This window comes from Choloepus didactylus, chromosome 12 (genome assembly GCF_015220235.1).
Source record: "Choloepus didactylus isolate mChoDid1 chromosome 12, mChoDid1.pri, whole genome shotgun sequence".
NCBI lineage: Eukaryota > Metazoa > Chordata > Mammalia > Pilosa > Megalonychidae > Choloepus > Choloepus didactylus.
The window spans coordinates 34,951,697-34,974,440 of NC_051318.1; the positions used below are offsets into that span (position 1 = coordinate 34,951,697).

The 22,744-nt window shown below is 37.5% G+C and overlaps 1 protein-coding gene across 3 annotated transcripts in view; it reads left to right on the forward strand.

Moving 5' to 3' along the window:
- Nucleotides 1-22,744, forward strand: part of NALCN (sodium leak channel, non-selective) — a 373,030-nt gene that overhangs the window by 344,489 nt on the left and 5,797 nt on the right. For all 3 annotated transcript variants that reach the window (XM_037800332.1, XM_037800333.1, XM_037800334.1), the window contains 14 exons: nucleotides 1,118-1,238; nucleotides 1,324-1,422; nucleotides 7,581-7,674; nucleotides 8,186-8,292; nucleotides 8,500-8,574; nucleotides 9,292-9,411; nucleotides 12,389-12,457; nucleotides 13,387-13,535; nucleotides 14,407-14,500; nucleotides 16,167-16,299; nucleotides 16,962-17,077; nucleotides 18,997-19,154; nucleotides 21,004-21,154; nucleotides 22,521-22,670. In XM_037800332.1, the coding sequence (XP_037656260.1) occupies nucleotides 1,118-1,238; nucleotides 1,324-1,422; nucleotides 7,581-7,674; nucleotides 8,186-8,292; nucleotides 8,500-8,574; nucleotides 9,292-9,411; nucleotides 12,389-12,457; nucleotides 13,387-13,535; nucleotides 14,407-14,500; nucleotides 16,167-16,299; nucleotides 16,962-17,077; nucleotides 18,997-19,154; nucleotides 21,004-21,154; nucleotides 22,521-22,670 (1,636 nt within the window). The remainder of the gene's footprint in view (nucleotides 1-1,117; nucleotides 1,239-1,323; nucleotides 1,423-7,580; nucleotides 7,675-8,185; nucleotides 8,293-8,499; nucleotides 8,575-9,291; nucleotides 9,412-12,388; nucleotides 12,458-13,386; nucleotides 13,536-14,406; nucleotides 14,501-16,166; nucleotides 16,300-16,961; nucleotides 17,078-18,996; nucleotides 19,155-21,003; nucleotides 21,155-22,520; nucleotides 22,671-22,744) is intronic.

Sequence of the window (22,744 nt, forward strand, 5' to 3'; positions counted from 1 at the left end):
GATAAACGAGCTGGCAGGAAAAAAATATCAAAATATAATTTAGATAGGCTTCAGTAGACCTATTCTATTCAGTAGACCTAAGGTCAATTATTAATCAAATTTTTAAAATATGGTGATGGTCCATGATTTTCCAGTATGTGGTTGTCTAAATATTTTAATTAGGTTAATAATAATTAACGAATAATCTTTAGATAGCTTCCAATAAGGAGGAAAAGAACAACAAAGAAAAAAAAAACACAAAGCTTTCATTAACAACAAAAAACGTTAGCTAAGACATACAAGGTTTAAAGGAGAAGCAATATCAATAGAAAGGGCAACTTTTGTGAGTGGAAAGTAAAAAAGTATAAATGTGTCAGAAAAACAAGAAATGAGATCCCCTCCCCCACAAAAAACAATAATAGGGTCAAAGAGTTTATACATCAGGAATCAACTGCAGGTATAGACAGCAGACTCTGTAGTGGGAGCCACAAGAACTGTCAATTGAGAGCAATCAGAGCTAATGAGAGAAACAAAATCCAACTGCAATAGTGATCTGGAAACAAACAGGCTATGAGCAAAAAGCTCTTCCACTTCAGTGACTTCTAACTGCATCATTACTTTATAGCACAGCATTCCTAGTAATGATACAAAAGGAAACAAAATGGCCAAATTCTATTCTGTTTACACTTTTTATACTAACACAGAAATTTTAATTTATGTCTTCAGAAAGTTTTCATTTATGAAAGTATTTAAAAATTCACATTCAAAATCCAGTGCCCCATTTGTGAAAATCTCCTATGCAGTTTCTAACTAGAATGTGTATGTCTAGTCTTCAGAGTAATTAGGACAAGGCAGAAATGTTGCAGAACCTGTAGGGCTTTCAAGGTCACATATTGTTATGTAGAAGTCGTTTAGTGTTTTCTTGTTTTAAATTTAGAACACCATCATTACTCAATGAACAGAATTAATAAATTATAACACATTAATTCATTGTTATTATTTAGCAAATGAATTCCATATAACCCACCTTCCAGAGTGCCAAATATACCATGCACCCAAATTGCAAAGAATTGCAGATATTTGCCTTAGGGTGCGTCTCATTGGAATTTCATGGAACATTCCTCTTTCTGAATTGCAGGGCAAATCCCCGGAACTTTAATTTTGACAATGTGGGAAATGCTATGTTGGCATTGTTTGAAGTTCTCTCCTTGAAAGGCTGGGTGGAAGTGAGGGATGTTATTATTCATCGTGTGGGGCCGGTAAGCAAGCACATCAAATCCTTTGAATGCTTCAAGAGCTGCTTTCATTTGCTTTGCTGAATAACCATATTTTTCATTTATGCAGATCCATGGAATCTATATTCATGTTTTTGTTTTCCTGGGTTGCATGATTGGACTGACCCTTTTTGTTGGAGTAGTTATTGCTAATTTCAATGAAAACAAGGTAAGAATTCTTGATTTGAATACCACAGGGTTGTTCTTTTCTAGCCACTCACTTTGAGGTATTTTTCCACACACGGCATGAAGTCACATTAAACTGTAATGTGACTGGCGTAAATAATCTCTATAACTATTTTACAAGCCACCTCATTGCTGCATTTCAGACACATTATTCAGAGTACAATTCTCTTGCTAAACTTACCCTTTTGGTAACAGTGTCTAAATCACTGACAACACATCTCCTATTGTTCAAATTGAAAGAATGTGCAGCAAATTATTAAAATACAATAGTTCTGGGGATGCCCAGGAATGACTATGGTCTGTTAATTTCTGATGGATATAGTAGGAACAAGTTCACAGAAATGTTGCTATATTAGGTAACTTTCTTGGGGTAAAGTAGGAACAGGTTGGAAGTAAAGCAGTTATCTTAGGTTAGTTGTCTTTTTCTTACTCCCTTGTTATGGTCTCTTTGAAATGTTCTTTTATTGTATGGTTTTTTTTTTTGTTGTTTTTTTTTAATTTTTTTTTCATACAGTTGATTTAAAAAAGAAAAAAAGTTAAAAAAATACAATAGCTGACATGGAGTCACTGATTGCAAGTAATATTACTTTCACAAAATGTAACTTGTATGCTTTTTTTGTAACTAAATAACTAAGTAGGTGAACTCAGAATTTTGAAGGGGTGGGAGTCCAGTAGAAATTCTTAAACCCTAAAGCATAGAATGAAAAGAAGATTTGCTAATTTCATATAAACTATACACACTTCGTGAGCTCAGGAAGCAAGCTGAGCTCATAACTGCTGTATATGATCAGTGCAAGGACTCAGAAATGAGAAAACAGCAAGTGTAGTTTCCCCTTGAAAAGTGAGTTTGGAGATAACCTTCTGTTATCTCTTCTTGGTGAGGTGCAGGGAGTTGTCCCGAACACCACTGACCAGCCTTCTATTGGGTAAGGGTCAGTCTTTTGGAATCATATTTTGCAATCATACATCTACTGTGTACTAAGATTTTATGTATATTTCTAGCAATGCTGACATCTCTGAAATGTACTGTTGAAGAAAAAGGGGCATATGGGGGTTAAACAACTTCTCTGAGTTTCATAAGGAGTAAAAAGTGGAACCAGAATTCAGAACCAGGTCTGCATGACTGTAGGGTCTGTGCTTTTTCAAATGCAAGAATATAAAAATGTCAGCCATTGTTCCGAATTGAATTCAAGCTAGATTTGCCTACAAAGCACATACTGTTAGATATTATTCATGCCCACGATGGATTTCCACTCACGTAAGAGTTCTTTGGTTTGTGTAGCTACTCATGGGACTGTATTGTGTGTGGTAGCAGTTACTCATTTCTAGAGCTGCCTCTAGTCGATCGCCACCTTTGATGTGTGCCTAATGAGTATGTCATTTCATCTGGGCGTTCAAAGGAAGTGATTTGAAAATCCGTCCTTTGCTCCTTTGGGCCCCAGCACTACTCTGACTCACAGAAAAATGGAATTTTAGAGTTAGAAAGAATGGTAGAGGCCATGTTGCCCAGCCCTCCTGTTTTGCTTCCTAAGACATTCAGAGACAGTCTCCTTAAACCCCACAGTGGATTCAGTTTAATACCAAGCAGCAAGAGGAAGACGGGTCTTTTTAGATGCCTTTGAGCCACGCGATGGAGCAGACACTGAGAGTTCCAGAATCTGAGCAGAAGTCAATCAGTCAAGTAACAGCAGAGTTTAAGCTCTGCTCGCTCACAACGCCGCGGGCCAAACGAGGTCCTCTGTGCAGGCACCTGCCTTCAAGGGCTGCAGGTCCTATGGGAGCCCAAAATTCAGTAACATAAATGGAATGACATAAAATGTTCAATAAGTGGAAACAAATGTGTAATTAATTGCAACTCTTGAATTTCGCAGAATGGCTGAAGTAAGCCAGATAACAGAGAGGCTCTGCTTACAAAACTCATTGTATTTAGGTCCAGAAGGAGGAAAAAAGCCTCCTGGCTGAGATAAGGAAGGCATATATGTAACCTCAAGTGGGTGCTTAAAGAAAGGGTAAAATTAGAAGGAATCGTGTTATCAAACATTACAAACTTCATTATTTAATTTGAGATATAGATTTCTAAATGATGTGAACCTTTTAGAGATATTTTTTCTGCAAGTTTTTGAAAGGCAACACATAAACTGTTGTATAAATCATTTATTCATTTATTTATTCACTCAGATTTATTTTGAGCACCTAGCAGGTGCCAGACACTGGTCTTGGTGCTGAGAACAGAATGGTGAACTAAACAGATAAATATTTCTGCCCTCATGGAGTTAACAGTCATATCTGAAGATACAGTAATAGCTATAAAGATATCGGAAATAAGGTGCAATTTGGAGGCAATGTTTTCACAATTCAGAATTATGCAAAGCTGGAAAAAATATCCTCCTGTTCTTTAAGAGTATGTCTTCTTTAGAAAATGGAAACTTCTTTATAAAGTTTGAAGTCTATGCCAGTAATAGTCTTTTTAAGTTTCACTACTATGAGACAATGTTTTGATTAATAAACTTCATTTGACAATAGTACACTTCAAGAAGTTTTCATATATTAACGGTCAGATGAAGCCTTCATGCTTATTATTCTTTGGGATCCTTTCATAGATCAACTTTCCAAAATATCTTCTCTTTTATATAACAAAGGAATGGTGTTAATTTCTGTAGTGTCCAAAGAACAAGTATTTGTTTTCAGGTTGTGAGAAAAGTGGTTTAGCAATATTCATAGCAGAAAAATTAATTAAAAACAAATATCATTAGTAGGGATAAACAGTTTTGTTAATTAATGATAAAAGAAACAAATCACCAAAAAGATATAGAATTCTTGCCCCTCAAAATGTATGAAACAAAAATTAACCAAATTATAAAAAGAAGTTAAATCAGAAATCAAAGCAAGAAATATTAACATGTTTCACCAAGAAACTCATAAATCAGATGGAGGAAAAAAAAGAAAATATGAGATTTGAACATAGTGAAGAAATTTGGTCTAGTGGACATGTAAAGGACACTTAACCCAACAATTTGAGAATACGCATTATTTTCAAGTACAATATACATCCTCTACAAGACAATAAAATAGTAATTACCAAAGAATTGATACTATACAGAACATGTTCTCTGACAATAATAAAAAAATAACAAAACAGTCCTCATATTTTGTAAATATTAAGACACCATTCTGTATAATTTATGGGTTAAAGAAGAAATTAAAGTAGAAAAATCACAAAACATTTAGACATACATAATAAAAAATAAATCACAAGGCAGAGATAAATCAGCAATTAGAGGGACACTTAAAGCTTTAAATGAATATACTAGGGAAGAACCAAAGACTAAATGTTAACATGTCAAATATCCACATCAAATTATAATAACACAGTAAAACCAAAGAAAGTAGGAGAAAGAAAGTGACAAAGGACAGAAATTAATGATATGGACAACAAAGCAACTAGAGGAAAGTTCAAGAATGACAAAGCCTGGTACCTTAAAAAAAAAGTCTGGGTGTTGGATTCCTAGGATCATTATTTGCCATATTTTTATGACATCAGAGAGTTATGCAGGCCCTAGACTAGACTGGACCCGTACGTACGTCAGGGTAAGGAGTTTGGGTTTTATTCTAAATGCAAGGGAAACTGTTGAAGGCTTCAAACAACAGGGTGTCGTCAGATTCCAGGTTGCAACCAGATTGCTATGGCTGCAGTGTTGGGAATGGATTGCTGCAAAGCTTGAGAGAGGAAGCAGGGAGCCATTAGGAGGCTGATTTAAGAGCCTGAGCCAGTGATAGGGTGGGTACGTACTTTTTGCCTTATGGACTGTCTAAAAGGTCATCTTCCTAAAAATAGTGTGTCTATTTCCCCATACCTTTAACTCTAAGAAATATTTTAAAAAATCCATCCCTAATATGGAAAATGCTTTTTTAAATTTTCAATTTTTTAATTACTGGAGAAGTTGAATTTTTCCGTGTGTTTAATTGGCCATTTGTATTTATCCTTTTACAAATTATCCCTTAGTGTCATTTACTTATTTTTCTATTACCCAAATTCATCCATAGTTCTAGCTCTATTTATCTTTTCTCTTCTCTTTTTAATGTTAAGATATTAGCCCTTTTATGTTATAGTTCAAATATTTTGCCCCAGTGGTCACTGAGCATGCATCTTCCCTAATTCTAAGGTAGCAATACCTACCATGGCCATACTTTGGAATATCCAGAAGAGCTTTTAAAAAATACTCCTGCCTGGGCTCTTCCCCTAGATATTCTGGTGGTTTTTGTCTAGAGTGGATCCCGGGCATAGATAGTTTTTAAAAGCTCACCAGGTGAGACGGCTGCTCTGAAGGCCTATTCCTGCTCTAACATTCTGTGATTCTTCCTGTCATTTTCAGCAGCAAAACACTCACCTGGCTTCATCAACCCTAGCAGCCTACAGTCTCGAAAATAGTCAACATGGACACAAATCTTCATGAAATTTCCAAAGACCTGTTAGCCCTATAGGTTGTTCCAACTACCCAGAAAAACAGTGATTGATGCTTTTTATAAATGCTTCTTGTAGGTTTTCATTTCTGTTGCCCTTCTTGGTACACTATTAAAAAATTTAATCACTATGTTATAAGCTGTTTGATAATAGTTAGAATCTATATTATTGTCACCCTTAGAGAATGCTGCCATTTATAATCATAAATACTGTTGAATAAATGAATGGAGAGCAATCATTTTTTAATAGTTCAGAATTTTAAATACTGATTAGCTTACATTAAAAAAAAAGTTGTCCAATAAATAATTTGAAAAAAATCATTAAGAAAATAATGTAATAACAGTTTGCATCTGCCAAATTATCAGAGATGTTTTACCGATGGTAGTACCAGGGAAGCAGAGGGGCAGGGGAAGAGGCTTTCTCATCCATTGCTTGTGGGAATATAACCTGATGCAACATCCTGGAGGGCAGTTCTGCTACTTGAAATTCTAAGGAATTAAAGTCTGTGTGGAATCCAAGGATATTTACTGCAGCATAATTTATAAAAGCAGAGAATAAAACAATTTAAATGTTCAAAAGCAATCAATTCCTCTGCAATTGTTAAAATAATGTTTCAGAATATTTTAGTGCCATGCATACAAAAAAAATCAACATATTTTAAATGGGAGAATATGTTATAAATGGTATGCACAAGAGGATGTCCTTTTTGGTAAAATATTTATATGTATAAAAAAAAGGTCAGAAGCTAGCCACAGACATGTAAACTTCTTGGTGGTAGAATTGTGAATGGTTTAGTTTTCTTCTTTTTATTTAATTGTATTTTTAAATTGTTCTACAGTGAGAATATATTATTTTTGTAGTAAGAAAATAAAAGATGTATTTTGCCACATTATTTAAGGGTGAAAATTACCATGAGTTTATTTCTTACATTGAGTTTGGAAGAGCTAATAAAACCCCTAATCTTTTCTGAAAACTTGTTAGAAAAAAATTTTCCACCTTCTTATTACATCTCTGCCTTTAATATGATATGATATTATATTATATGATATATGATATGATATAAAGCATTACCTTACCTTATATTATATTACATTCTGTTAATGTACATTTTAATCCAATACTCTACTACATAATACAAATTATCTGATCCCATTTAGCTAGTTGTTACAGCACTAATTTCTTAAAGATCAAATTTCTATAGCTTCAGGCCACTTAAAATGGTTTTGCCATTGTATATATTAGAATGATTAACATAAAAAGACAAAATACCCTTAACTTTTAGGAGCAGCAGCATTGACAAGCTGTAATTTTGCTGTAGCATTTTTTACAATGAAATGAAAGGAAAGCAACTACATTAGAGTTAGTATCCCTTTTTGAAAATTTAATCATATAGAAAACCTTCTTTAAATTTTCACAAACCTGAACATGATACATCTACAAAGATACAAATTGAAGGCTGCTGAATACTCTCTGAAACACGTGGCTTTCATTTTGGGGTATGCCTCTTAAGACCAGTTTTGAGAATCCTGGCCAAGTTTATCCAAACACTGAGATAACTGAAGAATGTCTTTATTTTAAACCCCCAAATTAGTTTTGTTTTTATATCCACGCCATTTGGAATATTCTTGGTGTAGAGTACACGACAAAGGGCCTTTTTCTGCTTTCCTGTGTTTATTAAGGGGACGGCTTTGCTGACTGTAGATCAGAGAAGATGGGAAGATCTGAAGAGCAGACTGAAGATTGCACAGCCTCTTCATCTCCCACCTCGTCCGGGTATCAAAGATGTTCTGATTTTATTCATGTTGGGCACTAGTGTTCCTGATTCCCCAGGAGTCTAAGATTTAAATTAAAATAATAATCGCGAGGCCACTAGGAGGTTGTGCATAAGTTAATATAGAAACAGGCTCCAAACTACAGATCTTTCCATAAGGCTATTAAAATCACCCCAAAGGCTGTGCTTCAGTGCTTTCAGGATAAGCCTTAATGAAAAAAAAAATGAATTTTTAAATAAATATATTTGTGCTTGCCTTTTAAAATCATGAGTGAAATGTATCAAACTGACAGAAATTAAATGATGTGCTTCTCTTTCCGATAAGAACTGTGACCTGCACTGTCATTTTAAATATTCAGAGCCAGCCATTCCTGCAAAACACTTCACAATAGATTGAACTGTAGGGAAAAAAAAAAAAAATGTAATGGGTTTTAAGATGAGCATTAAATAAAAGACAAGAAAGTAAGTTTGACCTATGTCTAAAATGCCCTTGCCTAAACCTTTCTTTTACAGATAATGATGGTTTTAGAGCTAAAATGTATGACATAACCCAGCACCCATTTTTCAAGAGGACAATTGCATTACTTGTTCTGGCCCAGTCAGTGCTGCTATCCGTAAAGGTACTTTGGTTCACCCAAAGAATCTGGGAATGAATTTTGTATTCTTTGGTACATCGGAAATATTGAAAGCTGCCTTATCCATTTACAGCCGATGCCCTTCAGTATACAAATGAAAATTCGCAGTCATGTTAAAGTGGGAAGGAGGGGGGGGCATCTTTATGTGTCCAGCGGATGCAGAAAAAGTCTTGTGTGCTGTTTCTGTTGCAGTGGGACGTCGAAGATCCAGTGACCGTTCCTCTGGCAACAATGTCGGTTGTTTTCACCTTCATCTTTGTTCTGGAGGTACAGTGATGAGTCAGCCGGCTCTGGGGGATGCAGTGCACAGTTTTAAAGTAAAACTGAGGCCTCCTTTGACAGCAGCTTACTCTCAGCTCTGATTTCCACCACCTTTGAAGCCCTTTTTCTTTCGGTAGCATGTTCTTAGGACATTTCCTTTCTTAGGATAATTTACTTAATTTGAACAAAAACTTGACTTTGTAATTCAGATTTTTCTAACTGCAGAAAGCTGCTGTTGATTGTTTTTCCTGCATGTTGGCCTGTCTGGTTATGTGAGTTCAGATATTTACAGGAAACTGCAAAATCCACTATAATTGCAATGTGGTGGCAAAGGGAGTTGGCTCAGAGGTGTTTATGCTCGGCCCAGCCAGGATCATTTTAATATAAGGGCCCTATAATATTGCTTTCCAGTGCAACCTTCTTTGAAATGCCAGCAGATTCTTGTTTCACCCTGAACTGGTTGATGTTACCCAAAATCCATTGTCTGTCACTTGAGGAAGAAACATGTCCTGCTTGCACAACTAGTCATAAATCAAGGAGAAAAGAGTGTGAAGAACATACATTTGTAATCTACTTGGCTTAAAAAAATCATACATCTTAGCAGTAAGCTCCTCATTTTGGTTACCTCATCCTTAAAATATATATAATAAACCTTGATTTAATCAATTTAAATATGTGCTGAACACTCAGCCTTTATTTACTCCCTTCATTATTTTCTCCCAGGTTACAATGAAGATCATAGCAATGTCACCTGCTGGCTTCTGGCAAAGCCGAAGAAATCGATACGATCTCCTGGTGACGTCGCTGGGCGTTGTATGGGTGGTGCTTCACTTTGCCCTCCTGGTAAGCGCATAATTAAACTTTATTTTTGTTCATAATTTCAGTTCATCTTATTCCTACCTGGTATCCCTGCTTCCAGTCTCATTTCACTCCGTGTCAACCAACTCCTGGGTGTTATATTAACCTCCCTAAAGCACAGCTTTGATCGAGACAGCCCTCAGACTTGCTCGCACATACACATGCACACACACCACCACGCAGGCAGCACCTGGCCCTGCAGAGGGCGTGAGTTGGAAAGAGAAGGGCCTTGAAGATCTTCCAGTTTAACTCCCTCTTTTTACCATAGGATGAAAATGAGAGAGAGAGTCAGGAAGACTGAAACAGAGAGATTAAGGGACCCCTAAATTCACACACACTTCTATCAGTAGGTGCAAACCGAGGATTCTGGAGCTGAAGTATAGTGTCCATTTCACTCCATTACAATCAATATTTCACAATGTGATGCTCAGATTACTTTGCCGCCTTATTTCCTACTAGACATCCAGTTGCCATTTTTCGAAAGCACATCATTCCCCATCTGTATACCTGTGTTCTCACTATTTTGCTTAAAATGCGTTCCACCTCTCTACCCTCCATTCAGTCTGAGCTCTGCTCAAAATCTCTAGCTATTGGTTTACTTGACTGGGAGTAATCTAGAGTTAGTGTTGTCCAAAAGAAATATGATGTGGCACAGAAATGTAATCTAAAATTTTCTGGAAGGCATATTAAAAAATAAACAGATTAATTAGTATATTAACCCACTATATCCAAAAATATATTAAAAATTAAAAATGAGATATTTGACTTTTTTTTGTTTGTATCATCTTCAATTCTGAGTATATTTTGCATTTACAGCACATCTCAATTTGGACTTGCCATATTTCAATGCTCGATACCCACATGTAGCTAGTGGTTACTGTATTAGACACAGCCCAGGTCTAGAAGCTCTAGATCCAAGTCTAGCCTCCACCATTTCCCAGCCTTGGTCAAGATATTTGTCATCAGTGATCCCATTATGAAGTTCTAGCCCTGAACTTGGAGATATAACCTCATAATCCACCACTTACTCCATGTAGGCATTACAAAGATCAAGTGAGATCATGCATGTGACATTTTCTCTAACTGTAAACATATTACAACCCCATAAGGCATTATTATACCTTCTTTGACCCCAGCCAAAAGTAATATGATACATTATCAGTTTTATCTGTTTTTTCACTGCTCTCCTCTATCCTTCTACCCTTTTCCCATCCACTTTAATGGTAGAGGTATGCCAGAAAAGATCCTTAATACATAGAACCCATCACACATCAGAAAAGTCTAGCTTTAATATAAACCTTCTGTGTTCATAAACTAATTGAATGCTCCTCTTTAAAAGAGTTGTTATCTTCAGCATCAGGGGCCATGCTGAGCCTGGATGAGCTCCCACTTACCCTGACTCATTTCCTCAAGAAATACATGGTTTTGAGCACTAAAGATGTGCAAAGCACTGCATTAGGAATTTAAAATACCATAATGAGCAAAAACAAAGACAACCACTGCCCTCTTGAAACTTATACCCTGGAAATCCATATAGAAGTTCATTAATGATCAGAAATAAATGAGAATTATGGCTATGGTAAGGGACATGAAGGAGAGACACATGTTCCTGTGACAACATATACTAGGATACGGCTTCATCAGAGGTCCGGAAAGGTACCTGTGAAGGAATGATGATTGAGGTCCGTCTGCAGGATGAAGGAAGAATATTTCAGGCAGCTGTCCCTATGATGAAAGGGTACAGGAACTGAAAGGAAGAAAGAGAGTGTGATTGGAGTAGAAGGAACAAAGGGAGCAAGACACAAGGTTTAGATGCTTAAGAAGGTGCCAGACCTTGTAGTCCAAGCTAAAGGTTTTGGTCCTCATCCTAGAAGCCCCTGGATCTCACAACTTCCAAGGGAAGAAGTTATCTATAATAGTCCTTGAGCTAACATGGAAAGAAGGAATAGCAAGGCCCATTTTTATCTTGCTCCAGACAAGTAGTGCAAAAATCTAATTTACCCACTCCCAGTAGAGTAACAGAGTATGTTTCCTAACCATGGATGTCCACAGGAAGGAAATCTTAAACCCAAGACACCAGCTTGCCTATTCTGCTGGACTGCTTTTGTTCTTCTCCAAGAGCTTCAGGTCTTGGAGTGATGCTCATTCTCTACTCTATTTTGCAGTGGACTATTGTGAAGGAAGGTGCAGTCTTTTTGTTCACATTCAGAGATGTTTATGGTAGATACGGACACATTCATTTACTCGTACCTCACCAAGTAGCTCACTGGACCCCTTCCCAGGGACCCATCTGTGCCTGTTGTTTGGCCAGGCAGTCCTCCTAGAGAATAATCATTCTTTGGCATCAGCTTAATGCCAACGTTGTTATTGCAGTCATAGCCAGTGGGATCTTTGTTTCTCAGATGAGGCGGAAGCCTCCTTAGTCATAAAGTATATGGAGTCATTTCTTGCTGCTAATCACATACTTGAAGAAAGAGCTGACAAGTGAGGACTTCTTTAAAATCAGCTTAGAATAACGAAGATGTGGCCAGCTGGCCTTAGAAGGCTTCAAAGTTCTTCAGAGAGAAGGAGTCTGATTTCTGGCAATCTTTTCCAACGTCAGACAACCCTCTTTGCCAGGATACCTTTATCTCCTGTTTCATCTTCCTTGTGTTGCATTGTCATCCTATGTTTTTCTCATCCTGTCCTCAAAGTAGCTGGTTGCTATTTTATATAAAATAAATTAAAACAGAATTCAGCTGAGCAAATCAGTACCCGAAGTTTCATTTAAGATTTCATTTATATCTAATATTTATTCATGAGTTTAGCAGTGACCTTTTCAGTACCTTTTTAGATAAATTTCTTATCTATTTTATTAAACTAATTATTCAGTAGACTTCACAGAAGACTTAAAATGAAAAATGGAAGTGTAACAAAATCTTTTGTGCAAATTATGAGAGGCTCTCTTCTGTTTAAATTTCAGAATGCATATACGTACATGATGGGCGCTTGTGTGATTGTCTTTAGATTTTTCTCTATCTGTGGGAAACATGTAAGTACACTGGGAAGAATCATTTCAGAGGTTACATTCACCTGAAAATAAAGAAACTATAACGAACTTCAGCTGTCCTTCAGGGTCTTCAGTCTATGTCAGGGCTGTGGGAAACAAATTACTAGAAATCGTAAGTCAGGATTAACAAATATTGAACATTAAAATGAATCAGTAGTTCAGTTTTCTTCCGATATGTTTCCTACCATTTATGTTGTTTTATTTATTCTTTATATTTGCTACATGAACTCAATCATCAACAAAAGAAAAAGTACCAGCCAAAAAAGCAAACATCAGTGGTCTTTTTTAATGCTTCTTTTTTGTTGTTGTTTCAATTTTAATAGTATTAAGTAACTTAACAGCAAAGAAAAATAATCTTTATTGCACATTCATTTTTACTTGGTTCCATATTTCTTTATTTTCTTTGTTAGTGTTCATGCACGCATTCCATATGTTTTTTCAGCTTTTAAAATACTGTTTCCTATTTTGTTACTAATATTTCATATGCACATTCCAAATATTTATATAATCAATGCATTTAGCATTTTATGTTAATGCACTATTATACCATTGTTTAAGTTTGTTTCTGTGCAAGTTTTTTTGGAAGAAATCTGAATCAACTTGCTATAGGCCAAAAATGAAAATGTGTGTGTAGCTCTTAGCATAGAGAATTGAGGAGCATGGAAACAGAAAATGGAGGCCCTAAAAACTTATGGCATTACTTTTAATTTTGCTGAAGGGACCAAACTTTTGATGTATGAGTAGTATGTGTATGCCTAATGCTTTTTGAATAATAATCAGTCTTAACATCATAAGCAACTTTCGTAGATTATCCTTGAGAGTCACTCTCATGCCAACCTGCTTAAATACTACTTATTTCTCGGGTCTTCCATGGCTGAATGAATTGAATACACTCCTCTCTCTCCCAATAGGTGACCTTAAAAATGCTGCTTCTGACAGTGGTGGTCAGCATGTACAAAAGCTTCTTCATCATAGTGGGAATGTTCCTGTTGCTGCTGTGTTATGCTTTTGCCGGAGTTGTTTTATTTGGGACTGTGAAATACGGAGAGAACATCAACAGGTTGGTGCATATTAATCCTTCTATTCATTTATCAAAGAAACTCATTTTAGTAATAAAATCATGAGTAAAGACCCTAATGTCTTTTGTGTATTAAAGACTGGGGAAAGCAAACGATTGGAAATTAAAATAAAATAAAGTGACTAGATTTTAAAAGACATTTTTCTAATTGAAAAAGACATGCAGATTTACTTTAAAATCTTTAGAATATTCAGAAATAAAAGAAAACAAAAACAACCCATAGCTCCACCACCACTCAGGGATAATCACTTCTAACATCCTAGGGAATTTGAGCATTTTTACTACCCACGTGTTGCCAAAAATGTATATATTCTTTTTTAGATTGAATAATTTTGAGATGGCCTTGGGGTGTTTTCCTTCTTTTTTAGCAAAACATAAGAAGTTTGAACTCCAAAAATGGTTATTATATATGAAAAGCATTTTTCAAAGATAATTTTAAATTTTATAGAAGCATCTCATGTTAAATATTAAAAAAAAAAAAAGCCCTGACAAAACTAAATGTATACAGATGTGTCTTGTTGCAGAAACTTCTTGTTATTTGCTACATGGCTGTTCCACCTTTTACAGCATAACCTATATGAAAGAAGGAATCACTTTTAATTGCCAAGGCTTTAGCACTCAGTCATTCAAGATGTATGAAAATAGACTGGTAGTGCCATGCTCAGGATGGGTTATTCAGAGAGCTAACAAAATGGGAGCCCATATAAGTAAGAAACAAATATAACTTTTGTAAATGGTAACTCAGGAACCAAATTTGCTGCAAAATCACCTGTTTTGGTGGTTATGCACCAACTACTTTATGACAAACCATACTATTCACATTCTGTTGTTTTTTTTTTCCCTTTTAAATTAGGCATGCAAATTTTTCTTCAGCTGGCAAAGCTATCACCGTTCTGTTCCGCATTGTCACAGGGGAAGACTGGAACAAGATCATGCATGACTGTATGGTAACTATCTCTTAATCGTTCACACTGCCTCAACTTAGAATCAGGATGAAACTCTGGCAGTACGATATCGGTACTTCTTAGCATCAAGTGTATGTGTACAAAAAATGTATCCTAAACTTTTAGTCTATAAAATTGCATTCTTTTACATTACAAGATATGAACCTACAGGGAAAATATTCAATTAACCTACTTCAGCTGTTGTAGTTCCAGTGAGCACTGCTTATTATGTGAGCACTGCTCTTACCTTTCCACCTTTAACCTTCTCACAGTCAAGTACAAACAGGGGAGCTCCACTTCAATTTTTCAACAGATACTCATGAGCCCCAGGTTGGTACTGGGCCATAGGCTAGGAGCTAGGAATGCTGGGAATGCAACAATTCCAAGACATTCTCAAGGAGCTTACATCAAGGACCCAGAACTGCTCTTCCTTTGCTCTCCTTCTTTCACAGGGCTAATGCCTCATCATCCTTCAAGTCTCAGTTTAGACATCGGTTCCTCCATGAATCCTGCCCTAAGCTAAGACTGCCTGTTGCATGTTCTTATGGCATCCCGTACTTTCCTTTGTAGCACTCCTCCCAACTACAATGAATGACAGGCTTAATTAGTTTACTCAATGTCTTTTTCTCCATCTAAACCATTCTGTCCAGTAGAAATTTCTACAGTGACAGAAATTTCTTTATCTGTGCTGTCCAGTTCATTAGCCACTGGCCACATGTGGCTCTGATCACTTGAAATGTGTCTTGTTCAACTGAGGAACTGAACTTTTTATTTTATTTAATGTCATTTAGGGTTAATTAGCTTAAATTTAAATTTAAATTACCACCTACAGCTAGTGGTTACCAGGTCAGACAGCGTAGCTCTAGGCTTTCAGCAACATGTGGGAGGGACGTGCCTGTGTCTTGCTTACCAGTCTATCCCCAACAGTTGGCACAGACCTAGTGCAAGAACTTTATGCACAAGTGTGTGTGGGCAGAATTTACCAAAATAAAGATAATGCAGGGCAGAAGTCAATAAATTCCAAATGAAACTACAGCAGAATGCTTTGGGACTGTAGAATAAAGAGCTAGTCTCTTTGAGAGAAACCAGAAAGATTCCGCAGAGGCGGTGGCATTTTATTGGGCCACTGAAGAGTAATAAGGCTTTTGGTAACCTGAGACCTGGGCTAATCTCAAACATCCCACAGCCGTGCCCCAGGAATGGGGATTTCTGGCTTCTCCTTACACAATTTGAGTGTGAACTTGCTATGTATAGTCTACTTTCCTAAATTCAAACCCATTGCTTAGTCAGAAAAACTGTGTTATATGCCTTTTTATTTAGAGACTTAGTGCGCTTTTCATCACAGTGACTACCTACCACTTAGGAATGGGTAATGGAGGTGACAGAAAGAGTAAGTTCTGGAGCGATTCAGTTCATTTCCATGGTGGTTCAAAACATGGCAGTGAACTTGGGATTCTTCAGGACGAAACCATAGCCTAAATGAAATATTCATTTTTTTATTTTCTCTTTAGATGGTGTACCTCATATATGTGGTTTTTGAAAGATTACTTTGAAGTTAATTATATTTTACATGGTTAGGAATATGTTCACTAGCTGTAGTCAGTTAACAGAAATTTGTATTCTTCTCTTCTCTCACCCTCTCCTCCCTCTTCCACCCACTGCCCCAAAGGTTCAGCCTCCCTTTTGTACTCCAGATGAATTTACATACTGGGCAACAGATTGTGGAAATTATGCTGGGGCACTTATGTATTTCTGTTCATTTTATGTCATCATTGCCTACATCATGTTAAATCTGCTTGTAGGTAAGTGATGCTCATTAAATACATTTTTTTCATCTCTTTAAACTCAGGTACTTAAATAATTATGTACAATTTTTTAGTAATTATCCTGGATTGCTTAGGGCGGGTGTTTCACAGCATTAATTATAAATTGTTGCCTCTCAATCCAGAAGCTGAAAAGACCTTTGAAAGGTATGTAAATGACAGTTGATTGCAATTTCAAGAGTTGTACTATATTTTATGATCATTAATTTCAAAAGCACTCTTCTCATAGATTGAGTTGAACAAATATCAGGAGGGCTACCTTTACAGTCTCGAAATACCACATTTTTGTTTTTGAAAATACACGTCGTTCACCCAGCCTTAGGGCCACCCAGAACTCAAACTGACCTTTGAAAACTGCTGAAACTCTCAACTGAGTTAAAGCCAGCTGGCATGAATATCTACATACCCGGAATATGTGTTGTGTTCATGACCCTTGTGTTTTGGAAAGGCAGGCACTGGATAAATAGCTTCATCTCAGTGTAAAATATGCCAACTTGGAAACCATACTAAAGGCACTTAAAAATTTGGCTTACAATGTAGGTGACAAAATCCATTATTTATAGTAGATGTCTTACTTTTTCTTAAAATTGACAAATTAGCATAATTGTCTAACTTCTGAATTCTTCCTATTTTTTTTTTAGCCATAATTGTGGAGAATTTCTCCTTGTTTTATTCCACTGAAGAGGACCAACTTCTAAGTTATAATGATCTTCGCCACTTTCAAATCATATGGAATATGGTGGATGATAAAAGAGAGGTAGGCAAGTGGGTTATTGTTTTGTACCCCTCCCTCCACCCCACCTAAGGAGACTTATTGCCATATTGCAAACATTGAAATGATTTTGTTATTGGCCATTGGCATATATTGAATTTTAAATGGCTATTGGTGAATTGTAGAAATCTGTTATTGACAATTCACCAGAATATGCTAGTGGGGGAAGAGGGAAAATGGTACCAGAAGAGTTCCTCCTTATATCCTTTCCAACCGTGAGCTTCCTTCTCCAACTTTCAGAAGATCGGCTAGGCTAGGAAACCAAGGGTGCTCTCTAGAAATCAGCCTTGGACTCAAGGCAGGAAAAGGGGTGAAATTACAACTGTCAGAGGGACAGTATACTACATATTCATAATTTTCTCAACCACAAGCAGCCATCCTGACTGAAAGTAAAAAGTGTTTATTAAGTGAGACCTGCATGTTATACGGAATTATTTTTGAGTTATTTGACATCTCAATCATCAAGCTTACCCAGGATTTCCTGGAATTGGCCAAAGCAGCAGAAGCAACTTCTTCTTCTTCCTCCATTTCTTCTTCCTCTTCTTCTCCTCCTTTGCCTTCCTCCTCCTCTTCCTCCCAAGAAACATTCAGACGAAGTTTTAAGCACTGGGAATATAGCAATTAACAAGATGGGAAGGTCTCTGGACTCACAGAGCTTCCATTCTAATCTGGGAGAGACAAACAAATAAAAAGTGAAATAATAATTGCAAGACGTTTACACACTTTGAAGGAGGTAATATGGCAGAGAGTGGTTGGGTGTAGGGGCAGGCTACTTTACCCGGGGTGGTCATGTAGACCTGTCTGAGGAGGTGATATTTGACCTATGACCTTGCATCTGAAAAATAAAGAAAAATCAGCATTGGGAAGATCCAAAAGAATAAGAAGAGCTGACTGAGGGCACAAAGGCCAAGGAACTGGAACTGATGTAGTCAATGAGGGGGTCGCTGGGCCAGAGCCACACCCTGCCCAGGCAAAGCATGACCTTCTCCATCCACTTTTTGCTCTTCCTCTCCTTGATGTCCCCCACTTCCCCAGGCACTAGGCACTGTTGGATTTTTCTTGTGAGATAGTAACCTGAGTGTGGCAGCATCTGGACCTAGCTCTTCAGTCTCATCTGGGTCCACTTGCATGCTCAAGACTGCTGCCCACGGGAACCTGCTTTCACCTCATGTACACATTGGAAACAACACCATTTACATTAAGCTTCTAGGGACTGGTAGGTTTCATGGGCTCCTATGCCTCTTGCCCAATGCCTTCATTCAAAGAAATAGTCAGGGCTGGCATGTTATGTTTTGTTGACCGGAAGATAGCAATATTTTTTTGATTCTCAGAATCTAGATCTGCTCTGACCCAGGAAGAGGGGCAGAGCTATGAGCCAATCCTCTTGTAGGAAGTTGTTCTAATAATACAGAGGACAATGAAAAGCAGTTATCTTTCAATTAAGAGAATATCTTATAAAAGTTTAGAAGTTTCCAGCATTCAAATTAAATGAAAAGGAGGATAGGGCCTATATTTTCCATTTTCTGTACTAATACATTAGTGACACACTCAGCATGGGTGTTAGAGAGAAACAAATGGGCAGGGGCTGAGTCAATGCAATGGGCTACTTGGACACAAGCCTGGTTTAGGCAAGTGATGGATCCAGGGGAAGTAGGGCGTGGGGGGCTTTTTGCCCTCCTTGGCCCCAAATGAAGCACCAGCAGAAACTATTACTGCACAACTCAATTTCATATTCTTCTTAGTGAGGTGAACAACTTTCTTCACACTTGTGCTAATTATGCTATGTTTTGAGAAATTGTTCCAGTTTTTCTTTGGTTTGGCTTGGTTTTATTGTGAAGGCAGAACCCCAAGTGAATCATTATGGCCTAGTGATGACTTACAAGTGATGGTGTTCTGCTACCCAGGGGGTGATTCCCACATTCCGCGTGAAGTTCCTGCTGAGGCTGCTGCGTGGGAGGCTGGAGGTGGACCTTGACAAGGACAAACTTTTGTTTAAGCACATGTGCTATGAGATGGAGAGGCTGCATAATGGTGGCGATGTCACTTTCCATGATGTTCTGAGGTAAGAGGGGTTTTTTTTCACAACAGAGCTGAACTAAGTCCAGAAACAAAGCTGTGATCATGAAAGGCTTTGTGAAATACAATTAACAAGTATATGAATGAATGCCACATCCACCGTGGTTTTAAACCAGGGACACACTGCTCAGGTGTGAGGTGACCTTTCTCACTATCCTGAAATGCCAGCTTCCCAAGTTTGGGCAACACAGAAGGGGTGAGGAGCAGGGGCACGACATTCCCAGAAATGCTGCTTACTGAGTAGAGGTCCTGAATGGTGGTGTTGGGAGGGACCTTGGAGAATTCTACCCCTTCATTATACAGATGAATTTTCCACAATTATGTGGCCTCTGTGACAAAGCAGGAGCTAGAACCCAGGTCTTCTCACTCTGAGGCATCAGAGAAGAATTTGCCTGTCCTGCTCTGTGAAATTTGGCCCCTGTTGGTTAAGAACCACATTTTCCAGACATTTCAGTAGCACCCAGACCCAGAAAAGGGGGCAAAGACCAAGGCTCTGCCTTTCCTCTGTCTAAAGTGGTTCTTAAATAAGGAGTCCATCGATAAAATTCAGGGGTCCATGGGCTTGGAAGGGAAAACAATCACATCTTTATGTTCACAAATCGTTCACTGAAATGCAGCATTTCCTTCAACAAATCACAGTAGTATTAACAGTACCTGTGTCTTTGTCACCAATAGAAATCATAGATATTCTCAGATCACATTTCTATCTTGGTTGATACTTTAAAATATCATTTATGCTCACCAGTACTTTAGAGCTACAGTTATCATTTGACCTCAGCTAGATAATATTTAATGCTATAACAAGGAAGCACATGTGTTGCTACATCACAACCTTTATAAAGAAAATAACTTGAGAATTACATTCTTACATAATTGATTTCCTTTGTAATAATGTGTATTTTATGTTATGCATTTAAAACATTCTTCTAAGGAATGTTCCATAGGCTCCATATACCATGAAAAAAGTTAAGAACCCCCGACAAGTGGTAGCTATTTTAATCATATTGCAAACACTGGACAAGTTCTGTGTTGGGCATCATGTCACAAATTTCAGGAGCATTCGGGTGTATAGAAATACTCTTGTGCTTGTTGGCTCCCTCCTTATTCCTCTATCCCAGTATAAATAAAAACAGTTAAGTAATGACAAGATTCTTGGTGAGTTAGGGAAGAGAGGAAAAGCAAACATATTTTTGCCTCTGAGGTAGGAAGAGGTTTAGTCAAGAAGAGAAGGCCAGTGTATCAGTGCTGCTATTTGACCATATTGCACAAAGTGCTAAATTGGAAGTGAGTATTCAACCCTGACTTTGTATCCATCCAAAATTTATGAGGAAGATATCAGGGGAACAAATTAGATACATTGACAGGGAAACGGGGTGAGGATATATGCATGACCCACAGTCAGGCATATAAACAATCACCATTTGGATCTAAATGTGAAGAAAGTGTGGAAGGAGCAGTTTTCCTTCTGTAGGGAGAGGTCCAGAGTCTGTCCTTAAATAGCTATCAATGAAGAGCAAGACCTAGCCTGGATCTTTTATTTTACAAACACTTATTGTTATAAGTGACAATTAACTCATTTAATCATTTAAATGATTATATATTAACTCTCAAAAATTAATTCATTTAATTGGTTAGATGCCGTGACCATTCCTACTTTACAGATGAGCAATAAGAGACATGGAGAGGTCATATAACTTGCTCAAGGTCGCACTGCTAGTAAGGGGTGGCATCAAAACGCTACACTTGCTGGACTGAGTGATGTCCTTTCCTGAATTTTAAAGCCCAAAATCCCAGATGAATCAGACCAATGATTGCCATTATATTTCCCCCATCAGTATGCTTTCATACCGATCAGTTGACATCCGGAAAAGTTTGCAGTTGGAGGAGCTCCTTGCAAGGGAGCAACTGGAGTACACCATAGAGGAGGAAGTAGCCAAGCAGACCATTCGCATGTGGCTGAAAAAGTGCTTAAAACGCATCAGAGCCGTGAGTAGAACAAGAAGTATATCAGGGTGTTTGGGGTTTTTTTCACTCTCTCTTTTGAAGAGGGATGGATGAAAGAAAAGAGCTTTATGAATAACAATGGGGTTAGATCCTTGTGTGATTAGCCTGGCATCCCTTTCTCAACTGTCTCAATCTCATCTACTTATGATCAGATGATGATTCAAACCTTAACGCTAATCCAAATTCAAGCCTTAACCTCTTTAGCAGAGCCTATAAGAAGTTTCACTTGAACCACATTTTTATAATGTGAGATGAATTTTTTTAAAAAAGATTTATTAATATTAAAATATTTATGATCCTCATTTAGTAAACTCAACTGTTTAAAATTCCAAAATCTATATACATTGATTAGGAACAGAAATTACAAAACCACTTTTTAATTGCTCCTAAAAGTTCCAACACACTATTGATAATGTTGTTTGGTCTTTAATTAAAGACCACCTCCTGGGAGTTTAATGATCTTGCTTGTTACTTCTTGAACTATAAGTTTATAAGATCCTTTAACTCATAAATCAATGAACATATACTGTGTTGGCATATAGTATTTACAATGGACATGTCTATCAAATAATTACTTTTATGAATGCTTTTGATCTGTGCATCAAATACACAGGAAAAAAATCAAACATCATTAAACATTTATATGTTACAGAGGTTTTTCATCTGTTCCTCAAAACAACATCCACTGTAGAAATATGTCTCTCTGTTGGAGGAGAAAAGAACCCAGAGGAATGAAACACTCCAACTTCGTATAGCAAGGCCAGCACCCCCCATGGCTCAGTCACAGCTGGCCCCCCGTAACTCTGCCAGCTCCGAGGAGCAAATCCCAGTCCCCACGGGCCCTGAGCAGACGTGACTGTCATGGCCTCAGTCTGTGCCGAGAAGATGGTCTGCTAGGTTAGCCGTACCCATCCTGAACGAGACCAGAGCAAATGTTTCACTCCTCCACCCAAGGCTGTCTGTCTCTTCTAACTTGCAGGAAAGGGGCACTCTACATTGGCTTTATAAGAGTATTATAATCAGAAGAGAAAAAAATAAAATGTTCACCTTAGTGATTAAAAATTCTATTTAAATAAAACACAAGCTAGTATCAATGAACATAAAGATTCTAATTGTTAGGCAAATGAAAACGGAAGGGAAAAGGAATTCATGAGTCTCTAGGTCCTCTTATAGCAGTCTAATACTTCTCAGTGAAATTAGTTAAGGATCCTTATTAAGAAGTCCCTACGATGTCACCAAGCATGCAGGCTTTTCAGACAGGAGAGAAGAAAATCTGATTTGAGCAGCAGAGGGGCAGGGGGTGTTGGACTTATGTTCCCGTTACTCAGAGAGCTATCACATTCCACAGAAGCAGCAGCAGTCCTGCAGCATCATCCACAGCCTGAGGGAGAGTCAACAGCAAGAGCTGAGCCGGTTTCTGAATCCCCCCAGCATCGAGACCACCCAGCCCAGTGAGGACATGAACGCCAACAGTCAGGAGAACAACATGCAGCCCGAGGTACGGTCTTCATCCAAACTAGTTTCTGGGACTTTTTTTTTTTAATAAAAAATAAATAGGTGGTGGTCAACATT